General features: G+C 43.8%; 1 protein-coding gene across 1 annotated transcript in view; it reads left to right on the top strand.

Moving 5' to 3' along the window:
* Nucleotides 1-4,855, top strand: part of insyn2ab (inhibitory synaptic factor 2Ab) — a 51,064-nt gene extending 46,209 nt beyond the window's left edge. Inside the window, exons 4-5 of the mRNA XM_072436652.1 lie at nt 2,383-2,761; nt 3,819-4,855. Of these exons, the coding sequence (XP_072292753.1) occupies nt 2,383-2,560 (178 nt within the window). The 3' untranslated portion in view covers nt 2,561-2,761; nt 3,819-4,855. The remainder of the gene's footprint in view (nt 1-2,382; nt 2,762-3,818) is intronic.
* The last annotated feature ends 19,372 nt before the right edge of the window (nt 4,856-24,227 follow it).

The following is a 24,227-nucleotide window of genomic DNA, read 5'->3' as shown; positions in this document are numbered from 1 at the left end:
AATGTTTCTTTCTACTTTCAATGTTCTGCTGTGGTTGTTTTTAATGAGCTTTTTGCTAGTGCTTGCAATTGATTAAAAAAAAATAAGAAAAAATAATCAGCTGAAATAAGATTTGTCATGATTAATGACGCTGCACATGCTTACATTATGTCATTCTTTATACGGAAACTAATATTAAAGTATTTTCACACATTTTCTTTAAGATTGTTTTAATTATTTCTAAATAAATTAGCCTATTTAAAAGTCCTACAGTCTACATTTTAAGTATTTTACTATAAATCTGCAAAGTCACATTTACATAACCAAACAACTGGCTTGGTGAGGTTCAATGCCCTTCATTGCCGCTTGCGGGTGTAACTGGCTCTCATGGCGACTCTGCGTTTAGTGTTCTGTAATATTTCATATAACTGATGTGTAAATTTAACAGTTCGTCAAAACAGACAACAGTCAATTCATGATCATCAATTTTCTATCATCAATCGCATTAACTTATTTAACAGCCTTACTTTCAGCACTTTTACAATGTGGTTTTCAAATTGCAAATGGGAAACACACTAAACTAAACTATTTGAATGGACGCAATTAGCAAATTGCAAAGGCCACAATTTTTGAAGTACCATAATTTTCTTTGCAGAGAATAAAATGCTCTATAATTAGATGGAAAAAAACTCACAATGGACCAATTTTCTTTTTTTTGTTTTTAAGGATTTCTGCCCATATGCTTTATTGGACTGGACAGATGAGAAAGAAGAGAGGACGTGCAGTATATAGTCACCAGGAAATGAACTCATGGCACCGTGGCTTGTCGCACATGGAGCGTGGCATATGTGTGCTGGGCCTTAACCACTAGCTGCTTTTATAATACAGCTGTACTCTGACAATAGATATCTTTTATCACATGAAAAAATCAGGTAGAGCCCCTTTGTGCATCGAGTGGACTTAATGGCACTCAAGCGTTCTGTTTCTCGTGGCCAAAACAAAAGAAAACCTGTTGATTTATGATGAGAAATGATGGCACTAAACGCACTTTAGAGTATCAGCTTAGTTTAGTGCTGGGGCGTCCAAACTACTACTAAAGGCCCTCAGAACAACGGTAACATTTGAAAAATCAATAAATCAAATATATCTCAAATGCAAAATGTTGAATGGTTCACTTCATTGTCGGGTTGTTGTTGTTGTTGTTGTTTGTGGCCCTCTGCTCTGTATAAGTTTCAAAATGCGGCCCTCGGGTAAAAAAGTTTGGACACCCCTGGGTTAGTGGTAGAGCCCCCTAACCCAGAGGTTGACAGTTTGATCCCCCAGCGTTACTGTTGTTGTGGCATTGAATTTCAGGTCTTTGGGACCTGATAAAGAAAAAACATTTATTTCGGCAGTTTACACACTTTCTGCATTATATTTCTCTGATTGCTCCTGTTTCACCCATTGACCTTTTACAATTCTTTATGGGTAATGATCTGCTCTTAAAACATAGCCCAACACTTTATAGATGAAACGCAGAGAATGTGTTAACATATAACATATAATCTTAACATAATTATAACTCCCACATTCTTTGTAAGGAAATCTATGAAGACAGCTCTTTTCCTGATGTGTTCCACTTTATTCAGTTATTTATTATGTTTGTTTCAGTAACTGTTTGTCCCAATTCACTGGTCCATCTTTTGGGTCTTTGTCCTCCCAGTGGATATGCATAAAAACTGTCCTAATTTTGAATGACCACAAACCAGTTTGTCATAGATTATGAAAAGCAATTATTTCAACGTGTCTATGGTCTTGATGCTTAAAGAGAACTGCAACTATGTTTACTTTTACACATTGACATAAGCAATGCCAAACTGCCATTTGCCTTTGCATCAGTTAATAAATATGTTTGTATATATGCATACAGGTTAAAGTTCTCATTTTTTATTTTGTTTTATTTTAATTTAAATTACGGTGATAAACGGGTAAATAAAACATTTTCGAGCATATGAGTTATGTGGACTATTTGTTCTAGTCATGGAAAAAAGCAACAATAGAGACGGCAATGCTTCACAATAACTCCTACAATTATAAATGTAAAGAAGTACAAATACCAGCAAGTACATGTTTTTAAATCTACTCAAAAAAGAAAAAAGGACAATTACACCCAAAGAATCTTCTCTACAGATACGTATTTGTAATTTCTTACTTTATTTCTTACTCACAATAAAACAATATTATAGTTGCACCAAGCCATATAATAGTGACAACGTGCTTTTACTGACAGAGGATTTACTGTTGACCCCTCGATAAAAAGCCTGCAAATCGTAATCAAGGTGAAACGACTGGATCGCAATTCGATGACAAATATTGAATTGCACGTCCCTAATGCCTAATTGATGTTGTGTGTTCTTGTTGCAGTGTTGAGCTGGACTTCAAGCTGCAGGAGGACAAGCTGCAGCCGTTGATGAAGAGACTGTGCCCCAGCCAGCAGTATCCCGCTCTGCCTTACCCTAACGAAGTGTTCACCTCCACCCCAAAGAGGAAGTCCAAGTCCGAGTCCAAGAAGCACGCTCGCTGGAAACTCTGGTTCCTTTGAAGACTTTAACGCTGTGGAAACTACATTTTACTGCGCACATAGTGGTGGTGGTTGTTGTTCTTTGCGATGAAAGTAAAGATGGGGATTTAAACCCACAGGAAATAATGACACTGGAAAGAAGTTCATTTGATATTGAAGAAATAAAAAGGAATATCTTATATTTTTGGGGCTGGAGAGGAAGACCATTCGACTATTCATTTGGTGAGCTTTTTATTACATAGGTCAGTTGAGCATATGATTATGTTACGTTTTTACTCTTTTGTTGTTCCTGTGACTTTTTCAGAAGGGTCAGTATCAAAAGAAGCCCTGGAACTTATAGTTACTTGTAGTGTATCTAGGTCTATTTTTCATTTAATAAGAGCTAACTCGTTGTTCACCCCGTTTTATGCCATAGGGTAAACTAAGGCATAAACTTGATGGGTTTACTCCTGGTCGATTCTAGTGGGTTACTTTTACAAATTGAGATGGCTGGGATGGCTGGCTCTGTAAATCTGCTGCAGCAGTTAGAATCTATAAAGAGTAACCTAAGAAGGATATTGTTTTTCCAAATGTTGTTTTGTCAAACATCATCAGAATACATTTTGGTAATTCAAAAAAGTTAAGTAAAAAGTTAAGTAAAATTACACGCAATGTGCAGAAATGTCACTTAATACACTTGTTTTAATCAGCTCGTTATGCAGCATTTTCAGATTTTAGGTGTTTTTTGTAAACAATAAGCTCACAGCATTCACAGTATTATCAATAATTAAATTAATGGCCCACCTTTAATGCACACATACAGTCAGCATCCAAGGGACCTCTGTGGTGGAAGCAATCCATTCATTTCAATGTAGAAAAACTGTTCAACAACAAGTATTTTGCCAAATACAGACACAAAGACAGAAGAATAACGTGGTAAAATGGCACAAATATGTATCGGTATCCAAGAATGCTAACGGCAGATGCAGACTAGCGCTACCACGATTCTAGTGCCGTTTGTGGTATTTTTACATCTACAGAAGAATCTGTTTACTTTTTGGAGGTAAGGTCAGGTCAACAACTTCTATTCGACTTGAATTAGTTGTGCTTAAAATACACATTTGCTTTTTGAATCAACGGCAGACCATTTTTAGGTTATAACTTTTGTGTCGGAATACATTTATGCCTCTGTCTCTCAGTCTTGAACCCCATTTTACAATCTCATTTGGATTTCTGTATATATTATTTCATACCTTCTTACATGGCAATTCATCTTTTTTCCATCTTCTTTCCTCTTTAGACCATATTGCTTGGCAACAAGAGGAGGCGCCATGCGAAGGACCCCTTTCTTATCAAAGCAAATCTTTGAATGAATACCAACCTTGACTCCGGCAAAGCACAAACAATTTGAAGACTGAAAGAAACGGGCATAAAAGACTGGGAGTATATGACACCTCCACGCTCTTCCTCGTCCCTATCTGCATCTTGTCTCTCTAACTCACTGTGGCTTGCGTTAACACACCTCTGCTTTTTAAGATTCTCCTTTTAAATAGTTTGTGTAGCCAGCAAAGTTTTCCTGAGTCATCTTGTCACAAAAAAGCAGATATTTTTGAAATGCTTTGCAACTTTGCGTATTGAACAAAGTCTATAAAACACAAGGATGTATGGGTAAGTGAGTTTTTATCCCTGGAAAAATATGTATTGTATAAAAAAAAGAAAAAAAGAAGTGTAAAAGAGTATTTTCTATGACAACTTCGAAGCTGTTCTCTGTCTAAATGCAAAGTTGAAAAAAAGGCTATTTTGACATTTCTACTCCTGATTATATTATACCTTGCCTGCCATATAGCAAAAGCTCCTATATATTTTTGAACAAGTATACTTCATGTAGCTGCGGGATTACTTGCAAGAAAGTCGATTTGTATTGTCAATTCCTTTCAAAATGCCATCTTGTAAAGTATAATGTTTATTTATGTATTTATTTATTGGATGCACTAACTATGAGTGCAGAAGGGCTATCCACAGTGCAAATGGGACTTACAGTGTGCGGTTTTACAACAGCAGACACCAGCTACGGTAGAAGTTCAACATGCAGCAACGACACTGAATTTGTTACAAAAGCAGTTTCAGAGGCATACACTGTGTAGATCATCATCATTATAGTTATTGACTGGAAGAGGATCCATTATTTTTCTTTCACCAGTACAAAAAAAATGTGACAGCAATTTCCCATGCAAAGATCTGTACTGTAAGTGCAATTTAGTTACGACGATGTGCAATATTATGCATTTTTCTACTGTTTATACATCATTAAATATTAACAGTTTCAATTAAAAACCATCCCGTGTTTGTCTGTGTGCAATTCTTCACAGCAAATGTCCAGAAATCAGGGGTTATACTTGGCAGTTTGAGTGAGCCATTTAATGATTTGAGCCACAGCTAAAGTCCTCTACCTGATCGCGCCTGAGCGTTTCGGATTATTTCTGGTTTAAGAGTTGTTAATATGTGTTTTATAACTAAAACACAGTAATCATCCAATTAGAGAGGGGACCCTACCCCAACCAAAAGTGAAAGAAGGAGATCCACCTGAGTGCAGTAAACTGAAAGCTGCTTCTTTAATGCTTATCTTGAGCTATGTCGATTTTTTAACAGTGGAGAAAATATGCTTGTGTTCTATTTTTGAACACTAATGGATTTATTGCTCAAAAAGTCCCTTGAAATGCATGTTTCTTAATGTGATCAATCTCGCCTCTCCACAGATCTGACTTGAGTTTGTTTTTCATGAAGACCGTGTTTTTCATGAAGACTATGAAACACCATTCATGAGTTTCAGCTTCCGGTATTGGTGACATTTTTTGTGGTAAATTCCCAAATGTTTTTTTTAGAATGTTTTGATGATATGTGAACCTGCCCTGACAATTAATGCCTTCTTTTCATAACTAGCACACTTGATTAAAGCAGTGCATCTGGTCAGAGTTAAGCCCCACCCACTACACTTGCAGCTGTGAGTCTGGTGCCCGCCCACATCAGCTCAGCCGTGTGAGTGCTCCGTTTAAGCAGCTTAGCCACATTCATGTTATGGATTTATGTTTTCTCACCACCCTCATGTATGTTTGTCTCCAAAGTGGTCTTGTCATCTTTCAAGCTAACTTTATATAAGGATAACAATAGTATCTGTTTTCAGAATCAAAAAAACATTTAAATTTTTAGATTTTAGTATGGTTGAGCAAAACATGTATGACTTATACACAATGTAGTATTTGCACTAGTCCAAGTACCGTAGTGTTGGGTGACATTCAAAGTTGGTATCAACTTTGAATGACTATTTATTTACTACTTTATTGACTAAATAATTGGATCAAGGTTTCAAACATGCCACACAGCATGACAGTGTTTCATTTGTATCTTTTAATAGTTATGTGGGGCACCAGCCTTCATTAGGAATAACAATTCTCAAATCAAATATCTAAATAAATTAATTTATAAAAATTATTAGTTACCATACTTTCCGAATAATAAGTCACACCTTTTTACATAGTTTTGGCTGGGGTGCGACTTATACTCCGTGACTTATTTGTGATATTCGTTATTTTCACACTGGCAGCCACATTTCCCAATGACAACCACAATGGGAGCTCTGCAGTGACGCTCTAAGTGACGCAGAAGAAGAACCGCCACTTCCTCTACCTCCGGAGTTTGCAGAGTTGTTTAGAAGTGACACAGAGGTTGTGATTAAGTGTGTAACAAGAGTAACAAGTAGGGATGCGTACCGCTACGACGGACCGGATCCAGACTTGTAAAAACGTTTCGGTTCAGGTCCAAAAAAAACGAAACCCCGGTGATTCGGTTCTGGACTCATTAAAACTCTACCTCTCACAATCTATATCCTTTACGTTCTAGAATCTAAACCATCCTAAACCTTCCATAGATCGCGAAATTCGCGCTGGAAAAGACGTAAACACTGACATCGTTGTCAATGGCCCGGAGCATCAGCGACGCACGCGTCTTCCGCGCGGCAGAAGTTGAAGCCGGCGCAATGAGTTTGAAGACGCGAGAGACCGAACCTTCGGGAAGATCGCTGGCTTAATTGAATCGTTTGAAGCCGTCGCGTGTGTCGTCGCTCGTGCCGCTCCGTGAGTTAGTTTAAGACGCTTGTTAAAGGAGCGGGTTGTGCTTTGGTTTGGGTGTAAATATTGTAACTTCTCGCTGGGTCAGTAATGCTGGTTTAGTGCTCACAAGTTGTCACTTTATTTCTTGAACAGAGTTTGTTACTGTTGGCCGTAACCATGGTGATGGAACAGGAACATCAAAAAACACCTCGTCTCCTGAGCCCGCTCTTAGCTCCGCCCCAGAGACCACACGCATGCGCACTAGAGACTAGGGTCGCTACAATATGAATAAAATAACTGTATTATGTTGTGGTGTAGCATTTATTTAGGTGGGTTAATGTGCCAGATACATATTTATACATCTAAGTAAATACTAAGTCAAAGTAATATTGTTTAATTGCTGGATTCATTAATTGGAGCTTATATTTTGTAATAGTATTTGTATTCTACAGTTGTTAAATATGGTCTTGTGTTTAATGCTGTTAATATGATGTATTGTGTGTAGTGTAAAATATTTTCATATTCTATTTTTGATACTGCTAAGTTGATTGATTTATAGTGGTTCGAGTCGACTGTTATGCTCGTTTTTGAAGGTTTTTACCTGACTTTGATGCCAATGGATCTGCAAAATTAAAGAGTGGAAATGTATCTAAAGGTATTAAACTTCAAGTGTGGGGAACAGCCCAGTCAAACCAGTAACACACTTACAAACATAGTATCAGCTGAAACAGCTGCCCCAATACCAATATCAAATCAAATCAAATCAATTTATTTTTGTAAGGCCCAAAATCACAACAACAGTTGCCTCTGAGGGGCACAGGGAGAAATGAATCAACAATGTCTGTGGTGGCGAGGGACGATGTCCCAGGGTCCTCTGTCCTAGACTCTCCTTCTCGGCCAGGAAAAACTACAAAAAAAACCTCTTTGGGAAAAAAGCGTAGAAACCTGGAGGAGTTCCAGTGAAGGAGAGATCAGACTCTCACAGACGGACAGACGGACACGAGGAGACTGGAGCTGGACCCACTCTTCAGGCAGATGAGGGACCGACTGAGGCGAACTGGAGCCACTCTTCAGGCAGATGAGGGACCGTCGGAGGCGAGCTGGACCCACTCTTCAGGCAGATGAGGGACCGTCGGAGGCGAGCTGGACCCACTCTTCAGGCAGATGAGGGACCGTCGGAGGCGAACTGGAGCCACTCTTCAGGCAGATGAGGGACCGTCGGAGGCGAACTGGAGCCACTCTTCAGGCAGATGAGGGACCGTCGGAGGCGAACTGGAGCCACTCTTCAGGCAGATGAGGGACCGTCCACACAGGGCAGGGACCACTTCACCAGGGGAGGGGCATCTGGGTCCACAGGTCCTCAGGAGTGAGAGAAAGAAAAAGAAGGCGGTGAACAGTTTGCAAGTGGAATTCAAAAATAAATATTGTTTGATAGCATAAGTAGTCAGAAGAAGAGGATAGTGCTCAAGCTGTCATACTTCCCCCAGCATAGTTACTCCTAGGGCAGCGTAGCTAAAGTTTCTGTTCCTAACTAGTCTGACCATAAGCGATTTCGAAGAGGAACGTTTTAAGCCTGGACTTGAACCTGAACGTGGGTTTAGGTATGCATCCCTAGTAACAAGTGCAGTAATGCTAGTCAAACTACTCAAAAAACGTTGAGGCTGCATTCACACTTACACAAACAATGCATCAAAATTGGGACCAAACCGAGGCTAATCCGGAACTAAACCTGGACTGGAGAAGGAACAAACCAGGACTAGAACAAGACCAAACCAAAGTCTTCAACAAGGACAATGTATAAGGTTTGATCGTAGCTTTCTCTTCAGCGCACAACTGTAACTGAACTCGGTGTCGATGCATGTGGTGCTTTTGCCGTGCGGTGCCTATCATCTGGTGCTGAAGAACAGACCGGGCACTGCTGTTTAGAAGTGACACCGAGGAAGAACAATTCAATGGATTTGGTCATTTGGGGTAATAGTGATGCTTTGGTAAACTTGTTAGCATGTTCTTTATGCTATAGTTATTCTTCTCTATTATGCATTTTTTGGCTGGTGCGATTTATAATCCGGAAAGTACGGTATTTAATCTGAAGGTTATGAGAACATAACCGTGACATTGACCCCTTTTCCATTTGGTTTATAAAGATTTGTTTAGATATATCTAGTTGTGTGTTAGAGTTAAAGTTGATTCTAAGGTGATCTTAGCCAAACTGTGACATATGTGTGTTTATATGACCAGGAGCTCTCATCTTGGGAGAAAAAATGTCTTCAGAGAGTTTATTTTAGTCCAGTTTCAAATTGAAAGCAGACATTTTAGGAAAGGTTTATTCCAAAATTAAAAGCATGAACCCTCTCCTTGTGCCAGAGACAAGGGGTGTTGACTTCCAGAAAATGGTGCTATAGAAATCCTTTTTTTCTGGCATTCCTGTCACCATGGCAATAATCAGAGGTCATCTGTAGGTCACTACAACTAAGAATACATATAGAACTAAATTAAAGTTGAGCTTGAGATCATATACAAGTTTGGAGAAATGCAGGAGGAAAGACAAGCAACCAACATGATCCTTGATCCATAATTAAACTAGTGCAGCAATAGGCCTTTGAATTGAAGTGGAAATTGTGTAGATCCTGTAGCGCAGTAAGGGAAACCTAATGTAATGTAATGTATGGCCGAAGTCACAGAGAAGCGAAAGTAGCGTAGAGAAAGGTAGAAGAATTGACCAAGGAAAGGCACAGAGTAGTGTGGAGGAGGTGAGGAAAGGGCCTACCAGGAGACAAAGGAGAAGTGAAACACAGATGAGTTGCCCAAAGCGAAGGCCTGTCAGAGGAGAGAGTGGTAGAGATATACTGAGGAGTTGCCATGGAGGAACAGCGAGAAGAGTGGCAGGCCAAAGAAAATGCCTAGTTAAAAGAAAGAAAGCAGGTGGTGAAAATAGCGGAGAGGGTGTTCAAAAGGAGGCCAACATAGAGATAAAGTAGCAAGTTAATCAATATGCTTCCCCAGAACTTCTCACTGTGTTGAGCGTAGCAAGCCAAAGAACAAGCCTGGTTCAAAGAGGACAGATCCTTTGGAGAAAGGGAAGAAGCTGTTGGTCGAATATAAGGCCTAAAAATGGGGAAGAACAAAGACAAATTGGCCAGGAAAAGAAGTGATCAGCAGAAAGAGAATGGATAGAAAGAAAGCTATCAAGCCTGGCTCCTCCTAACTCCATACAGAGGTTTTGTCAATGACATATCTCTATGTAGGCAAAGTGATGATGAATGGGAGTGTCTTTTTGGTTGAGTGACATAAACAGGCTGAAGAGGGAAAGAATGAAGAGACTAACGTGAGCCAAGTCAAGGAGGCCAAAGGTCCAAAAGAGTCTCCAAGGTGGACCCATCAACTCAGACCAGCAACAGCGTGATGACATCAAGATGAAGAATGGAAAAGCATTAGACCTATTCTTCTGTGACCAAGCCAAACTATTTACTAACTATGCAAATATGGAGTTTAGACTAAAGACATCAACACCTTTAAACATTACAACTAGTTCATAGCAACAGCCAAAATCACCACAATGTACAGTAAAATGAAATACAGGTGGAAGATGTGACAGTACTATTAAATTAGTTCATGATCTGCTAATCTTGTTAAATGTGGATTCAGTGATTTTGCAGCTCTCGGCTCAAACACAATGTTGAACTCAGGAAACAGATTCAATTATCAAGATTACAGTACTTCTGGAGAAAGAGCTTGTGATATTTTTCTCATTACATTTTACACCTGAAAAATTATCAAAATAATAATTTGTATGCAAATTTTTTGTCTAAATTCTGTCCTGCCTCTGAAACCTGATTTATACTGGAGAAGTTTGATGTTTTCAAAGCAAGTTCATTCACAAAAAGAGTTTAAATCTCCTTCACGAAACATAGGGGAAGGTGGACAGCCAAACAAAGAGAATAGGATTGATATATTTTATGCCTGGAGACAATTATGAATCCACTACAAGGCTAAATCAGCTCCATGTTCCTGAATATTTCTATTTTTCAATGCAATGTTTTGCATGCAATTTTTTTAAACTATCTTTCAAAAGTCTGCAGCATTGCATACTGCATATTTTATACTTTTTTACTTTTTTCAAAGTTTTGGCCGGGGTGTGACTTATACTCCAGAGCGACTTAAATGTGATATTATTTGTTATTTTCACACTGGCAACCGCATTCCACATGTTGATTATTTTCACACTGACAACCGCAAGAGGGCGCTCAAGGCTCTAAGCGACACAGAAGACGAAGCAGCACTTCCTCAACATCCGGAGTTTGTGGAGTTGTTTAGAAGTGACACAGAGGAAGAACAATTCAGTGGATTTAGTGATTTGGGGTAATACTGATGCTTTGGTAAACTTGTTAGCATGTTCTTTATGCTATAGTTATCTGAATAACTGTTAATATGTTACGTTAACATACCAGACACTTACCACAGTTCTGTCTGTGCCTCATGTAGATGAAGGTGTTAGCGTTAGCATACGTACACCTATTCACCATGTTCTTTATCTGCGACTTATACTCCAATGTGACTTATATATGTTTTTTTCTTCTTTATTATGCTTTTTTTTTTTTGGCTGGTGCGACTTATACTCTGGTGCGACTTATAGTCCGGAAAATACGGTAAAGACAAGTTTGGTCACAGCCTTTGACCAGAGGTCAGTGAGTGGTAATGTGGTATTGTGGCTCTGGCCATGGAGATGAATGTTTCCACTCTGTCTTGTATTCAAGCTGGCTCAATGTGTGTTAAATGCTTGGCTTAGGCAAAAGAGAGCACTGTATGATGTTAAATTCTGTCTGCTGTAAGTGGACTATGTGCCTTATAAGCCTCTAAGCTGGGCACTTAGAAATGGTGCATGACACCATAAGTGTAAATAAACTATGAACTGTAAATTGCATTGTAAAATCCACATAATCTTAATATACATACAAACTACAGGTTTTACCCTCAATTTAAACTGCACCATTGTGATCCAGAAGTTATTTTGCATGAATGGTTTAAGATTGGCAAAATGTGCTGTATTAATGACCATTTTTTCCAGATCTATGATTTCTAGCCCATCAGCCAGCCTCAGCTCCCAGTGGCTGTTCAAGTGGTGCAGACTAAACTCTGCAGCACGAATAGAATACGCCATAGAAGGAAGATCTGTTTATAGCTCATAGTGTTTCACAATTCTTCTCACTTCTGAACATGCTCATTTGCATTCAAAAGGCCTGGGCTCATTCTCACCTTCTGCACCAGCTCCTGCAGTGTATGTGACGCTATCACATGTGTCAAGCTCATCCAAACTTGATAATAGTCTGCTTATAGACAAAAATGGGAAAATGTTTGTTTAATTTGACTATATTCTGATTATGGTTAATAATCACAGTAAAGGAGAACTTAAAGGCGGTATGGACGATTTTTCGGCGATTTGAGAACGCAGGCGGAAGTGCGCATGTGCACTCCCCCGTGCGGACTGATACAAAACACACGTGCGTTTGTTTATTAGCGCAACGGAGCGCATCGCATCTCTCGTCTCCCGTAGATTTCTGTCCACTTCTGCGTCAGCTCGAACTGTCTTTCTCCGTCTTCATTTTGCCCCGTACACTGAGGGAACTATATTATGATAGATGCATGCGCTTAGACACGCGGAAATGTGGGCACGAGCCTGACGCGGCTGCAGGTGAGCAATAGGTGCGTTTTATGATTGATACGTGGCAGGACAAATGATTTATCCACGTCACGAGGAAATATGATAAAAAAATTGCTGAAAAAAATCGTCCATACCACCAATATTTTGTGTATATATTTTTTTATTTAAATAAATAAAAAAGAGAATCATATTATGATGAACTTAGGTGGCAAATACAGTTTTATAGCACTTGACAGTCGTAGAATCTAACAGTAGTGGAGGTGAAGGGGCTTACGCTCTCCACAGTCTGGTAAGAACCATAAAGGCTATAACATATCAGACACACAGACCAGAACTGAACATGAATATTTTTTCCCTACAACTTACCAAACTTCCATAACCTTCCAACATACAGCCACAACATCAGAGAAGCCATATACCCCACTGAGAATCAATTAATAATATAGTAAAGATTTCTACTTTAAATGTCAAACTTTCCATCATCTCAAATATCTTAAAAGCATCCGTATAACAGGCCTAGTTTCTCCATCTGTTGTAATTTCAGGAAGAAAACACTTTCTGAAAGATAGTGCTCTGGCTACTCAATTCAACTGTTCCGGCAACACTCAACTCTTACATGAAAAAACAAACCCCATACACGTCAACCTTCCCTTTAAACGCTAACATGCTAGGGTATACTGTATATTGAAATGTTAATGTTAGTTTTAATTATTGGTAGTTTGTTTTGCAAACTTTGACTTTCTGTCAGCAATAAACATATATCAAAATGCTCCATTCGACTACCTGCTCGATCAAAATCAAACAATCAATGCAGTGATACATCTTTATTTATAGTCTTGGGACATCTTTTTCTTCTTTGGTGTTTATGGCGGTTGGTATCCAAGTGCCACCTACTGTAGTTGTATATCTTAGACTGTAGACTTGACATGCTTCTTATCAAATTCCATAATCATACTCATTTTAACACTAATTCAATAATACTTATGACATTCCCTTCGATATGACATACAGTACTTGTCTGAACTAACATTGATGGGTCCAAACCTTTGGCCCTGCCCATTAACAGTCATGTGTTTCAGTGCTGCAGAAGCCGTCTGCTCAGGCTGACAGCTGCTCTGCATGTGTGTGCGCTGGTGGCAACATCTTGATAGCTTCCATTGCTATGTCCTTGTTTTGACACAATGACATGAATTTGTGACACAAACAACCAGTCTGTGGTGTTGTGAGGAAATGCTGTTTGTGTTGTGAGCACAATTTGTGGGAAGCCTGACCTTTGCTATGATTATGTTAATTGTATGTTTTATCTGTATGTAGGCGGAAGTGGTGACTGACGTATGCAGATTTTCAATAGTGGTGGTCGCACTTGATAATAGCCCTTATTTTCATGTTTGTCTATAATTATTGCCAACTGGATTATGGGTGTTACAGTCTGCCCACTTTACCTCATGTAGGGAAAAGTCAATGTTTTAGGCGAAAATGCTTCAAAATCAATACACATAATTCTATAGATGAACAGTAATTGCAGTTTTGTGGTAATACGTTTTATTGCGGTTGAGAGACGATATTTTAATCAAGCAAAAACTTAATCAAAAACTCCTAAATTAAACTATATATATATATATATATATATATATATATATATATATATATATATATATATATATATACACGTGTATTAATGCATTGTGTTTGCTGAACTTGAATGATATTCCGTCTAGCTAGATAGAAATATTTATTTGACTAAATTTGGAATAAAACTAAATGTAAATTTGTGATCAAAATGTACACTGTTTTGGTCAAGTTTTATCTGCACTGTTCTTTTTTAAAGTACATTATCATGATTATTACATTTACATTTTGATCTGTTTGTACTGGGATTTCAATGGTTCTTTTCCTGTTGCACTTTGTACTTTGTTTATGAATTGTGCTCTACAAATAAACTTGCCTCTCCAGGTTAAATTAAGATAATAATAACAACCATAATAGTCTCATAGTGACAAAAATATAACACAAAATTAGTTTTTATTATTTTATTTAGATGTATTTTTAAGAAGGAACAATAACTTTACATTTTGAATAGACTCTCAGTAAGTGTAGTCTCCTCAAGTACAGAAACCGCTCTTCAATCCTTAACTTCACCAAAAAGTCCACTGCATTGCTTATCCCAGGATAAACACTTTTGTATTCCTGTTTGTTCCCGACATCTGTCTTTGTGGTTGTTCAAAAGCGGGTGATGTGCAGGGGGATATTTCATCAGTTCCAGAGCTGGGATCCATATCTGAACCACTTTATCAAGCACCGACACATTAGCTGGGTGCAATCACTTCCCCCCCATCTCTCGGGCACGCCGGCCAAAGCTGTCTGCCTCGCCATTGTCCACAATCTTAAACACCACTGCCAGCAATCTCTCAAACCATTATAAAAAACAGGGGAAAACTCCAAAAGGGTTGAGCGAAAACCAGCAGGATCACAGTGCTGTGGAGCTCAAATTAGTTTCAGGAACACTTCCCGAGTCGTCGATACACCAGCCACAAAGGGAGGGCGGAAAGGTGGGAAATTGGTAAAGGCACAGGGTATAGGAACGGGATTGGCAACAGAAATATTGGTAAAGTGCTGATTTGTTGAATCAGCTGTTGTTCAAATGTGTTTTATATATATATATATATATATATATATATATATATATATATATATATATATATATATATATATATATATATATATTAAACAAGCAAACAAACATAAAATACTTAAAACACACGTACAAGTGGGTAATTATGTATTGATCTGAGTGCTGCTTTTGACACTGTCGATCATGGGATCCTCTTACAGAGACTAGCGGACTGGGTGGGCATCACTGGCACTGCCCTTAACTGGTTAAGGTCCTATCTGGAAGACAGGAAGTACTTTGTTGAAATTGGTAACTGTGTCTCAGACCACATGACCCTGATCTGTGGAGTGCCCCAAGGGTCAGTCCTGGGTCCCCTTCTGTTCAACCTCTACATGCTGCCGTTAGGTCAGTTGATACGCAGTGAAAATGTGTCCTATCACAATGATGCAGACGACACTCAGATCTATGTTTCACTATCGGCAGGTGAATATGGACCAGTAGATTCACTCTGTCACTGCATCCAACAGATCAGTTTGTGGATGCAAAACAACTTTCTCCAGCTGAACTCAGACAAGACTGAAATAATCGTTTTTGGCCCACAGAAACAAAGAGAAAGTGTTAGCGGTCACCTCCAGAGTCTCGCTCTAAAACCTACAAACCAAATTAGAAATCTGGGGGTAATAATGGACTCAGACTTAAACTTTAATAGCCACGTCAAATCAATAACATCAGCAACTTTTTACCATCTAAAAAACATTGCCAAAATCAAAAATATAGTGTCAAAACCAGATTTAGAGAGACTTATCCATGTGTTTGTCTCCAGTAGATTAGACTACTGTAACGGCCTGCTCACTGGCCTCTCCAAACGAGTTGTAAAACAGCTGCAGTACATCCAGAACGCTGCTGCTCGGGTCCTGACTAGAACCAGGAAGTATGATCACATTAGTCCTGTTCTCAGGTCTCTGCACTGGCTCCCTGTGGCTCAGAGAAGAGACTTTAAAGCAGCTCTGCTTGTGTACAAGTCTCTCCATGGCCTAGCACCAAAGTACATCTTGGACATGTTAGTGCCATATGAACCATCTCGGACTCTGAGGACCTCAGGGACCGGCCTCCTGCTGGTGCCCAGAGTCAGGACAAAACATGGACCGGCCTCCTGCTGGTGCCAGAGTCAGGACTAAACATGGACCGGCCTCCTGCTGGTGCCAGAGTCAGGACTAAACATGGACCGGCCTCCTGCTGGTGCCAGAGTCAGGACTAAACATGGACCGGCCTCCTGCTGGTGCCAGAGTCAGGACTAAACATGGACCGGCCTCCTGCTGGTGCCCAGAGTCAGGACTAAACATGGACCGGCCTCCTGCTGGTGCCCAGAGTCAGGACTAAACATGGGGAATCTGCGTTTCAGTTTTATGCAGCTAAAATCTGGAACAGTCTTCCTGAAGATGTGAGACAGGTTCTACTCTGACAATGTTCAAATCTAAGTTAAAAACTGTTTTGTTTAGCTGCGCATATGACTGAAAGGATTTGTATTTGCACTCTTCTCTTTTATGTGATTTCATTAGTTTAGACAATCAGTTGGATTGATTCAAAAGGGAGTTGGACTCCAAAACACGTTGGACGTGTAATAGTACGTACCATCAGTTGGACTGATTTAAAAAGGATTTAAAAAGGAGACGGACTCCGAAAACACGTTACTTTTTGTGGCTAGGTGTTTTAATTTATTTTTTTATTTAGTTAATTTTATCGTATTTCTGTTTCTGTAATTTCGTTGTGATTTTAATGCATTTTTCCTGCTGTGTGAAGCACTTTGAATTTCCTTGTGTATGAAATGTGCTCTACAAATAAACTTGCCTTGCCTTGCCTAATTAAGCAGATTTCTTCACTACGGTCACATGGGCTCATTATCTTCTCAACAAGTCACACTAGGAGAACATTTCATTTCTTCACAAAGCTAAGTGTTAATTTTACCCACATAGGACTGTATTGCATCAACTGTTTTGACATTTTGTTTCCCTAACCTTTTAAGCACATCTTAGTATAGTTGTTTGAATCCAGACGTTCATATCTGACTCGTCCCAGATCAATCAATTTTTCTTTGCCCCATAACTGATCACTAAAAAGGTCTAATAAGAACAGTGACAGGCGGTTATACATATAAACACAATTTTGGAAAGCATAGATAAGCAAGAACTAATTTACATTGCATTTCAGACATTTCAGAGCTGCATTATTTGCTCTCCGCAGCGCAAATAAACACATTGAAGTTATAGTATTTACTTTCACAAAACAGCATGTGTTAGTTCGCAGTGAGGGGCTGTACTTTGTCAACACTGCTGCTCTAAACTCAGTGAGTATGCTCAAAAACATCTCATGTTTTTGTGGCTGTTTCTTACGCCTTCTTCTTGTCTGGACGGTCACATGCAGCAGGAGTACAGCCTCTCCAGATGTATCTTTGATATTCGAATTAAGACTGTTCAACTGTAGTTCCTGCGTTTGCATGTATGTTAAAAAAAATCTGTTTAAATTGGACTAGTGCACATAAACGTAGGGAGAAGGTGATATATATCTTCTCAAAACTATACTTATTTTTATGCCAATCGCTACAATAATACATGCGCCAGAAACTTAATTATTGACTTGAAGTGGAAAACAACAATTATGTAACTTATAAAAGAAGACTAGCAAAGAAATCCTCCTGCCACGGTGGTCCTGACCAAGCCTGCTGACAAGTTGCCCCAGTGTACATTAACTCTTCCAAGCTGTCTGAAAAATACCATACAATAAAGAAAAAGCAATAACTCTCAGCACAGACTAAACCTGAAACACAAATACATCACAAGAATAAACTGATTCCAACTAGCACTGAATCCTAGCACACTCATCTATTATGCAGCGATCATTAGAGTCCTTTCTAACGAATCCACAGACAGACGTAAATGGTAGATCCATAATTCAAGCGTTTTAAGTGTCTCTATAATGGGTAAAAGTTTTCAGGAACTTGTATTTTGAGGCATCTCTTGTGGGAAAGACAATGCTGTGCAATGTGAGCAACTATTAATTGAGCTGAACTTGCATATGCACTGGAAGTAGAAGAAAAATAGTTGTTAAGCAGGTCAGTGAACATTATAGACAGAAGGCGGTATCATCCTGAAGCTCTTCGAGGCTGGTTTGTTTGAAGGTGCCCTGTATGAATTATGCAACCTGACTTCTTTAAAATACTCATTTTAAAACAAGCGGCCACTCTTGGCAATTCACTCATTAAAGTTTAAAGACTATTACATAATTCAAATCATATCAGAAGTTCATTGCCGTAATACATACATAGGATTATATTCAAGATTGCATTTGCCTTAAAGACACTTGCATCTCACAAACTCAATTCATTCAACTTGGACATCAACCATCAACTAATTATCTACTACTGTTTAATATTTAAACAGGCTATAACTGTACCAGAGCCCTCAATTCAACCTATTATGTGTTCACTTGTGGTCTCAAAAACAGCAACAAAATCCATATCCTGCAAGTTTTACATAGCACACACTATCTCACCCTCTAGGTTGGTTGCAAGAAAACATATGGGAATTGTCAGGAAGAGAAGGACACATTTTCAGTGCGTCTATCATTTGTCTCCACACTCACAACACTGTACAGATGAGGATGATACAGACCGATACGCAAACATGCAGCCTGCAATAAACAGTCTTCTACCTTGTTCCAAAGATACTTGCCGCTGCCTCTACAAAGGGGACATAATGCAGCATTAGTCAAAACTAGAAGAGGGAAGAGGCAGGTATGTAGTACTGACTCTGCACTACAGCTGGACGCCCTCATGTCCTGGCCAGAGCAAGACAAGGGCAAAAGTAGCATTAGAACCTGTGTTAGAGCTTAGCTTAAATGTGGATGATTAAAAATGTTATGTACCTAACATAATGGAGACATGTTTTTTCCAGGTACCGTATTTTCCGGACTATAAGTTGCACCGGAGTATAAGTCGCACCAACCAAAAAATGCATAATAGAGAAGAAAAAACACTGGAGTATGAAATGCGGTTGCAAGTGTGGAAATAACAAATAATATCACATATAAGTTGCTACTGAGTATAAGTATATAATATATATAAGTAAAAGTCGCAAAACTATGAAAAAAGGTGCAACTTAGAGTCCGGAAAATACGGTACTTCAGAAAATGTAACATAATTTAATATATTGTAAATTGCAATATTCTGGGCTGGGCGTTCCCTAAGAGATAGGGTGGGGAGGAGCCAGCTGGTGGCTCAACTACCTCCCTGAGACAGAGGCCCTGTGGAAGACCCAGGTTGGAGGTACTATGTTTCTCTGTGGCCTGGGATTGCCTCAAGAGGAGATAAGTGCAAGAAGATGGATGGATAGAAATGGATTCATTGATTTCAGGGGCAATTCTAGTCTTCCAAGTTAAGCAAAGGACCCTCTTTGCATTTTATAGCCAACAACTTTAACTTGGTAATGGCCTAAAATAGGCTGGTGCCCCACATAACTCTTAAAATATACTAAATAAACATACTCACACTGAATGGCATCTTTGAAATCTTGATCCAATTCTTAATCAATATCAACTTCCAGCTGGTTATTGTGGAGAGAAATGTTGACCTTTTTTAGGTCCAAGACTTTTTCTTTGTTTTTCTCCATGAATATTAGTGTCGGCAAGCTGCTGTTTAAGCTTCACATTGTCCTGCACGGCAGTAATTATAAAGATGGCGGATATCCTTGTGTGCCTTAATTTGCACTTCCAGCGTCTCTCTTTCTTTTGGAGAGTAACGTTGGCCTTTTTAAACTCCAAGTCTTAAGATTTTAGCTTCTGGTCCAATGAGTTGGTGACTTGGACCTGATTTTCAAGCTTTGCCGTCACTCGCTTCAGTTGCTCGAATAGGTCCTTGACCAGAGCGCTATTCCCCGGTAAGCAAATGGCTGGACCATGGTACTTTCCTCTGAGAAACGCTCAACCAGACGGCTTTCCTCTCGGTGTGAGGGGTCTGGATGGTGTGAGGGGTCTGGATGGTGGGGAGGGGTCTGGATGGTGTGAGGGGTCTGGATGGTGGGGAGGGGTCTGGATGGTGTGAGGGGTCTGGATGGTGGGGAGGGGTCTGGATGGTGTGAGGGGTCTGGATGGTGGGGAGGGGTCTGGATGGTGTGAGGGGTCTGGATGGTGTGAGGGGTCTGGATGGGGTCTGGATGGTGTGAGGGGTCTGGATGGTGGGGAGGGGTCTGGATGGTGTGAGGGGTCTGGATGGTGGGAGGGGTCTGGATGGTATGAGGGGTCTGGATGGTGGGAGGGGTCTGGATGGTGGGGAGGGGTCTGGATGGTGGGGAGGGGTCTAGATGGTGGGAGGGGTCTGGATGGTGGGAGGGGTCTGGATGGTGGGGAGGGGTCTGGATGGTGTGAGGGGTCTGGATGGTGTGAGGGGTCTGGATGGTGGGAGGGGTCTGGATGGGGTCTGGATGGTGTGAGGGGTCTGGATGGTGGGGAGGGGTCTGGATGGTGTGAGGGGTCTGGATGGTGGGAGGGGTCTGGATGGTATGAGGGGTCTGGATGGTGGGAGGGGTCTGGATGGTGGGGAGGGGTCTGGATGGTGGGGAGGGGTCTAGATGGTGGGAGGGGTCTGGATGGTGGGGAGGGGTCTGGATGGTGGGGAGGGGTCTGGATGGTGGGAGGCGTCTGGATGGGGTCTGGATGGTGGGAGGGGTCTGGATGGTGGGAGGCGTCTGGATGGTGGGGAGGGGTCTGGATGGTATGAGGGGTCTGGATGGTGGGGAGGGGTCTGGATGGTGGGAGGGGTCTGGATGGTGGGAGTGGTCTGGATGGTGGGGAGGGGTCTGGATGGTGGGGAGGGGTCTGGATGGTGTGAGGGGTCTGGATGGTGGGAGGGGTCTGGATGGTATGAGGGGTCTGGATGGTGGGAGGGGTCTGGATGGTGGGGAGGGGTCTGGATGGTGGGAGGGGTCTGGATGGTGGGGAGGGGTCTGGATGGTGTGAGGGGTCTTGATGGTTGGGAGGGGTCTGGATGGTGTGATGGGTCTGGATGGTGTGAGGGGTCTGGATGGGGTCTGGATGGTGTGAGGGGTCTGGATGGTGGGGAGGGGTCTGGATGGTGTGAGGGGTCTGGATGGTGGGGAGGGGTCTGGATGGTGTGAGGGGTCTTGATGGTTGGGAGGGGTCTGGATGGTGTGATGGGTCTGGATGGTGTGAGGGGTCTGGATGGGGTCTGGATGGTGTGAGGGGTCTGGATGGTGGGGAGGGGTCTGGATGGTGTGAGGGGTCTGGATGGTGGGAGGGGTCTGGATGGTATGAGGGGTCTGGATGGTGGGAGGGGTCTGGATGGTGGGGAGGGGTCTGGATGGTGGGGAGGGGTCTAGATGGTGGGAGGGGTCTGGATGGTGGGAGGGGTCTGGATGGTGGGGAGGGGTCTGGATGGTGTGAGGGGTCTGGATGGTGTGAGGGGTCTGGATGGTGGGAGGGGTCTGGATGGGGTCTGGATGGTGTGAGGGGTCTGGATGGTGGGGAGGGGTCTGGATGGTGTGAGGGGTCTGGATGGTGGGAGGGGTCTGGATGGTATGAGGGGTCTGGATGGTGGGAGGGGTCTGGATGGTGGGGAGGGGTCTGGATGGTGGGGAGGGGTCTAGATGGTGGGAGGGGTCTGGATGGTGGGGAGGGGTCTGGATGGTGGGGAGGGGTCTGGATGGTGGGAGGCGTCTGGATGGGGTCTGGATGGTGGGAGGGGTCTGGATGGTGGGAGGGGTCTGGATGGTGGGAGGCGTCTGGATGGTGGGGAGGGGTCTGGATGGTATGAGGGGTCTGGATGGTGGGGAGGGGTCTGGATGGTGGGAGGGGTCTGGATGGTGGGAGTGGTCTGGATGGTGGGGAGGGGTCTGGATGGTGGGGAGGGGTCTGGATGGTGTGAGGGGTCTGGATGGTGGGAGGGGTCTGGATGGTATGAGGGGTCTGGATGGTGGGAGGGGTCTGGATGGTGGGGAGGGGTCTGGATGGTGGGAGGGGTCTGGATGGTGGGGAGGGGTCTGGATGGTGGGGAGGGGTCTGGATGGTGGGAGGCGTCTGGATGGGGTCTGGATGGTGGGGAGGGGTCTGGATGGTGGGGAGGGGTCTGGATGGTGGGAGGCGTCTGGATGGGGTCTGGATGGTGGGAGGGGTCTGGATGGTGGGAGGCGTCTGGATGGTGGGAGGCGTCTGGATGGGGTCTGGATGGTGGGAGGGGTCTGGATGGTGGGAGGCGTCTGGATGGTGGGGAGGGGTCTGGATGGTATGAGGGGTCTGGATGGTGGGGAGGGGTCTGGATGGTGGGAGGGGTCTGGATGGTGGGAGTGGTCTGGATGGTGGGGAGGGGTCTGGATGGTGGGGAGGGGTCTGGATGGTGGGGAGGGGTCTGGATGGTATGAGGGGTCTGGATGGTGGGAGGGGTCTGGATGGTGGGGAGGGGTCTGGATGGTGGGGAGGGGTCTAGATGGTGGGAGGGGTCTGGATGGTGGGGAGGGGTCTGGATGGTGGGGAGGGGTCTGGATGGTGGGAGGCGTCTGGATGGGGTCTGGATGGTGGGAGGGGTCTGGATGGTGGGAGGGGTCTGGATGGTGGGAGGCGTCTGGATGGTGGGGAGGGGTCTGGATGGTATGAGGGGTCTGGATGGTGGGGAGGGGTCTGGATGGTGGGAGGGGTCTGGATGGTGGGAGTGGTCTGGATGGTGGGGAGGGGTCTGGATGGTGGGGAGGGGTCTGGATGGTGTGAGGGGTCTGGATGGTGGGAGGGGTCTGGATGGTATGAGGGGTCTGGATGGTGGGAGGGGTCTGGATGGTGGGGAGGGGTCTGGATGGTGGGAGGGGTCTGGATGGTGGGGAGGGGTCTGGATGGTGGGGAGGGGTCTGGATGGTGGGAGGCGTCTGGATGGGGTCTGGATGGTGGGGAGGGGTCTGGATGGTGGGGAGGGGTCTGGATGGTGGGAGGCGTCTGGATGGGGTCTGGATGGTGGGAGGGGTCTGGATGGTGGGAGGCGTCTGGATGGTGGGAGGCGTCTGGATGGGGTCTGGATGGTGGGAGGGGTCTGGATGGTGGGAGGCGTCTGGATGGTGGGGAGGGGTCTGGATGGTATGAGGGGTCTGGATGGTGGGGAGGGGTCTGGATGGTGGGAGGGGTCTGGATGGTGGGAGTGGTCTGGATGGTGGGGAGGGGTCTGGATGGTGGGGAGGGGTCTGGATGGTGGGGAGGGGTCTGGATGGTGTGAGGGGTCTGGATGGTGGGAGGGGTCTGGATGGTATGAGGGGTCTGGATGGTGGGAGGGGTCTGGATGGTGGGGAGGGGTCTGGATGGTGGGAGGGGTCTGGATGGTGGGGAGGGGTCTGGATGGTGGGGAGGGGTCTGGATGGTGGGAGGCGTCTGGATGGGGTCTGGATGGTGGGGAGGGGTCTGGATGGTGGGGAGGGGTCTGGATGGTGGGAGGCGTCTGGATGGGGTCTGGATGGTGGGAGGGGTCTGGATGGTGGGAGGGGTCTGGATGGTGGGAGGCGTCTGGATGGGGTCTGGATGGTGGGAGGGGTCTGGATGGTGGGAGGCGTCTGGATGGTGGGGAGGGGTCTGGATGGTATGAGGGGTCTGGATGGTGGGGAGGGGTCTGGATGGTGGGAGGGGTCTGGATGGTGGGAGTGGTCTGGATGGTGGGGAGGGGTCTGGATGGTGGGGAGGGGTCTGGATGGTGTGAGGGGTCTGGATGGTGGGAGGGGTCTGGATGGTATGAGGGGTCTGGATGGTGGGAGGGGTCTGGATGGTGGGGAGGGGTCTGGATGGTGGGAGGGGTCTGGATGGTGGGGAGGGGTCTGGATGGTGGGGAGGGGTCTGGATGGTGGGAGGCGTCTGGATGGGGTCTGGATGGTGGGAGGGGTCTGGATGGTGGGAGGGGTCTGGATGGTGGGAGGCGTCTGGATGGGGTCTGGATGGTGGGAGGGGTCTGGATGGTGGGAGGCGTCTGGATGGTGGGGAGGGGTCTGGATGGTGGGGAGGGGTCTGGATGGTGGGAGGGGTCTGGATGGTGGGAGGGGTCTGGATGGTGGGGAGGGGTCTGGATGGTGGGAGGGGTCTGGATGGTGGGGAGGGGTCTGGATGGTGGGGAGGGGTCTGGATGGTGGGAGGGGTCTGGATGGTGGGGAGGGGTCTGGATGGTGGGGAGGGGTCTGGATGGTGGGGAGGGGTCTGGATGGTGGGAGGGGTCTGGATGGTGGGGAGGGGTCTGGATGGTGGGGAGGGGTCTGGATGGTGGGGAGGGGTCTGGATGGTGGGAGGGGTCTGGATGGTGGGAGA

This window comes from Eucyclogobius newberryi, unplaced genomic scaffold (genome assembly GCF_026437365.1).
Source record: "Eucyclogobius newberryi isolate DKJ021-1_F unplaced genomic scaffold, fEucNew1.0.hap1 SCAF_8, whole genome shotgun sequence".
Taxonomy (NCBI): Eukaryota; Metazoa; Chordata; class Actinopteri; order Gobiiformes; family Gobiidae; genus Eucyclogobius; species Eucyclogobius newberryi.
The sequence above is the reverse complement of the archived record's forward strand: the minus strand, read 5'-3'. Positions and strand labels throughout refer to the sequence as shown.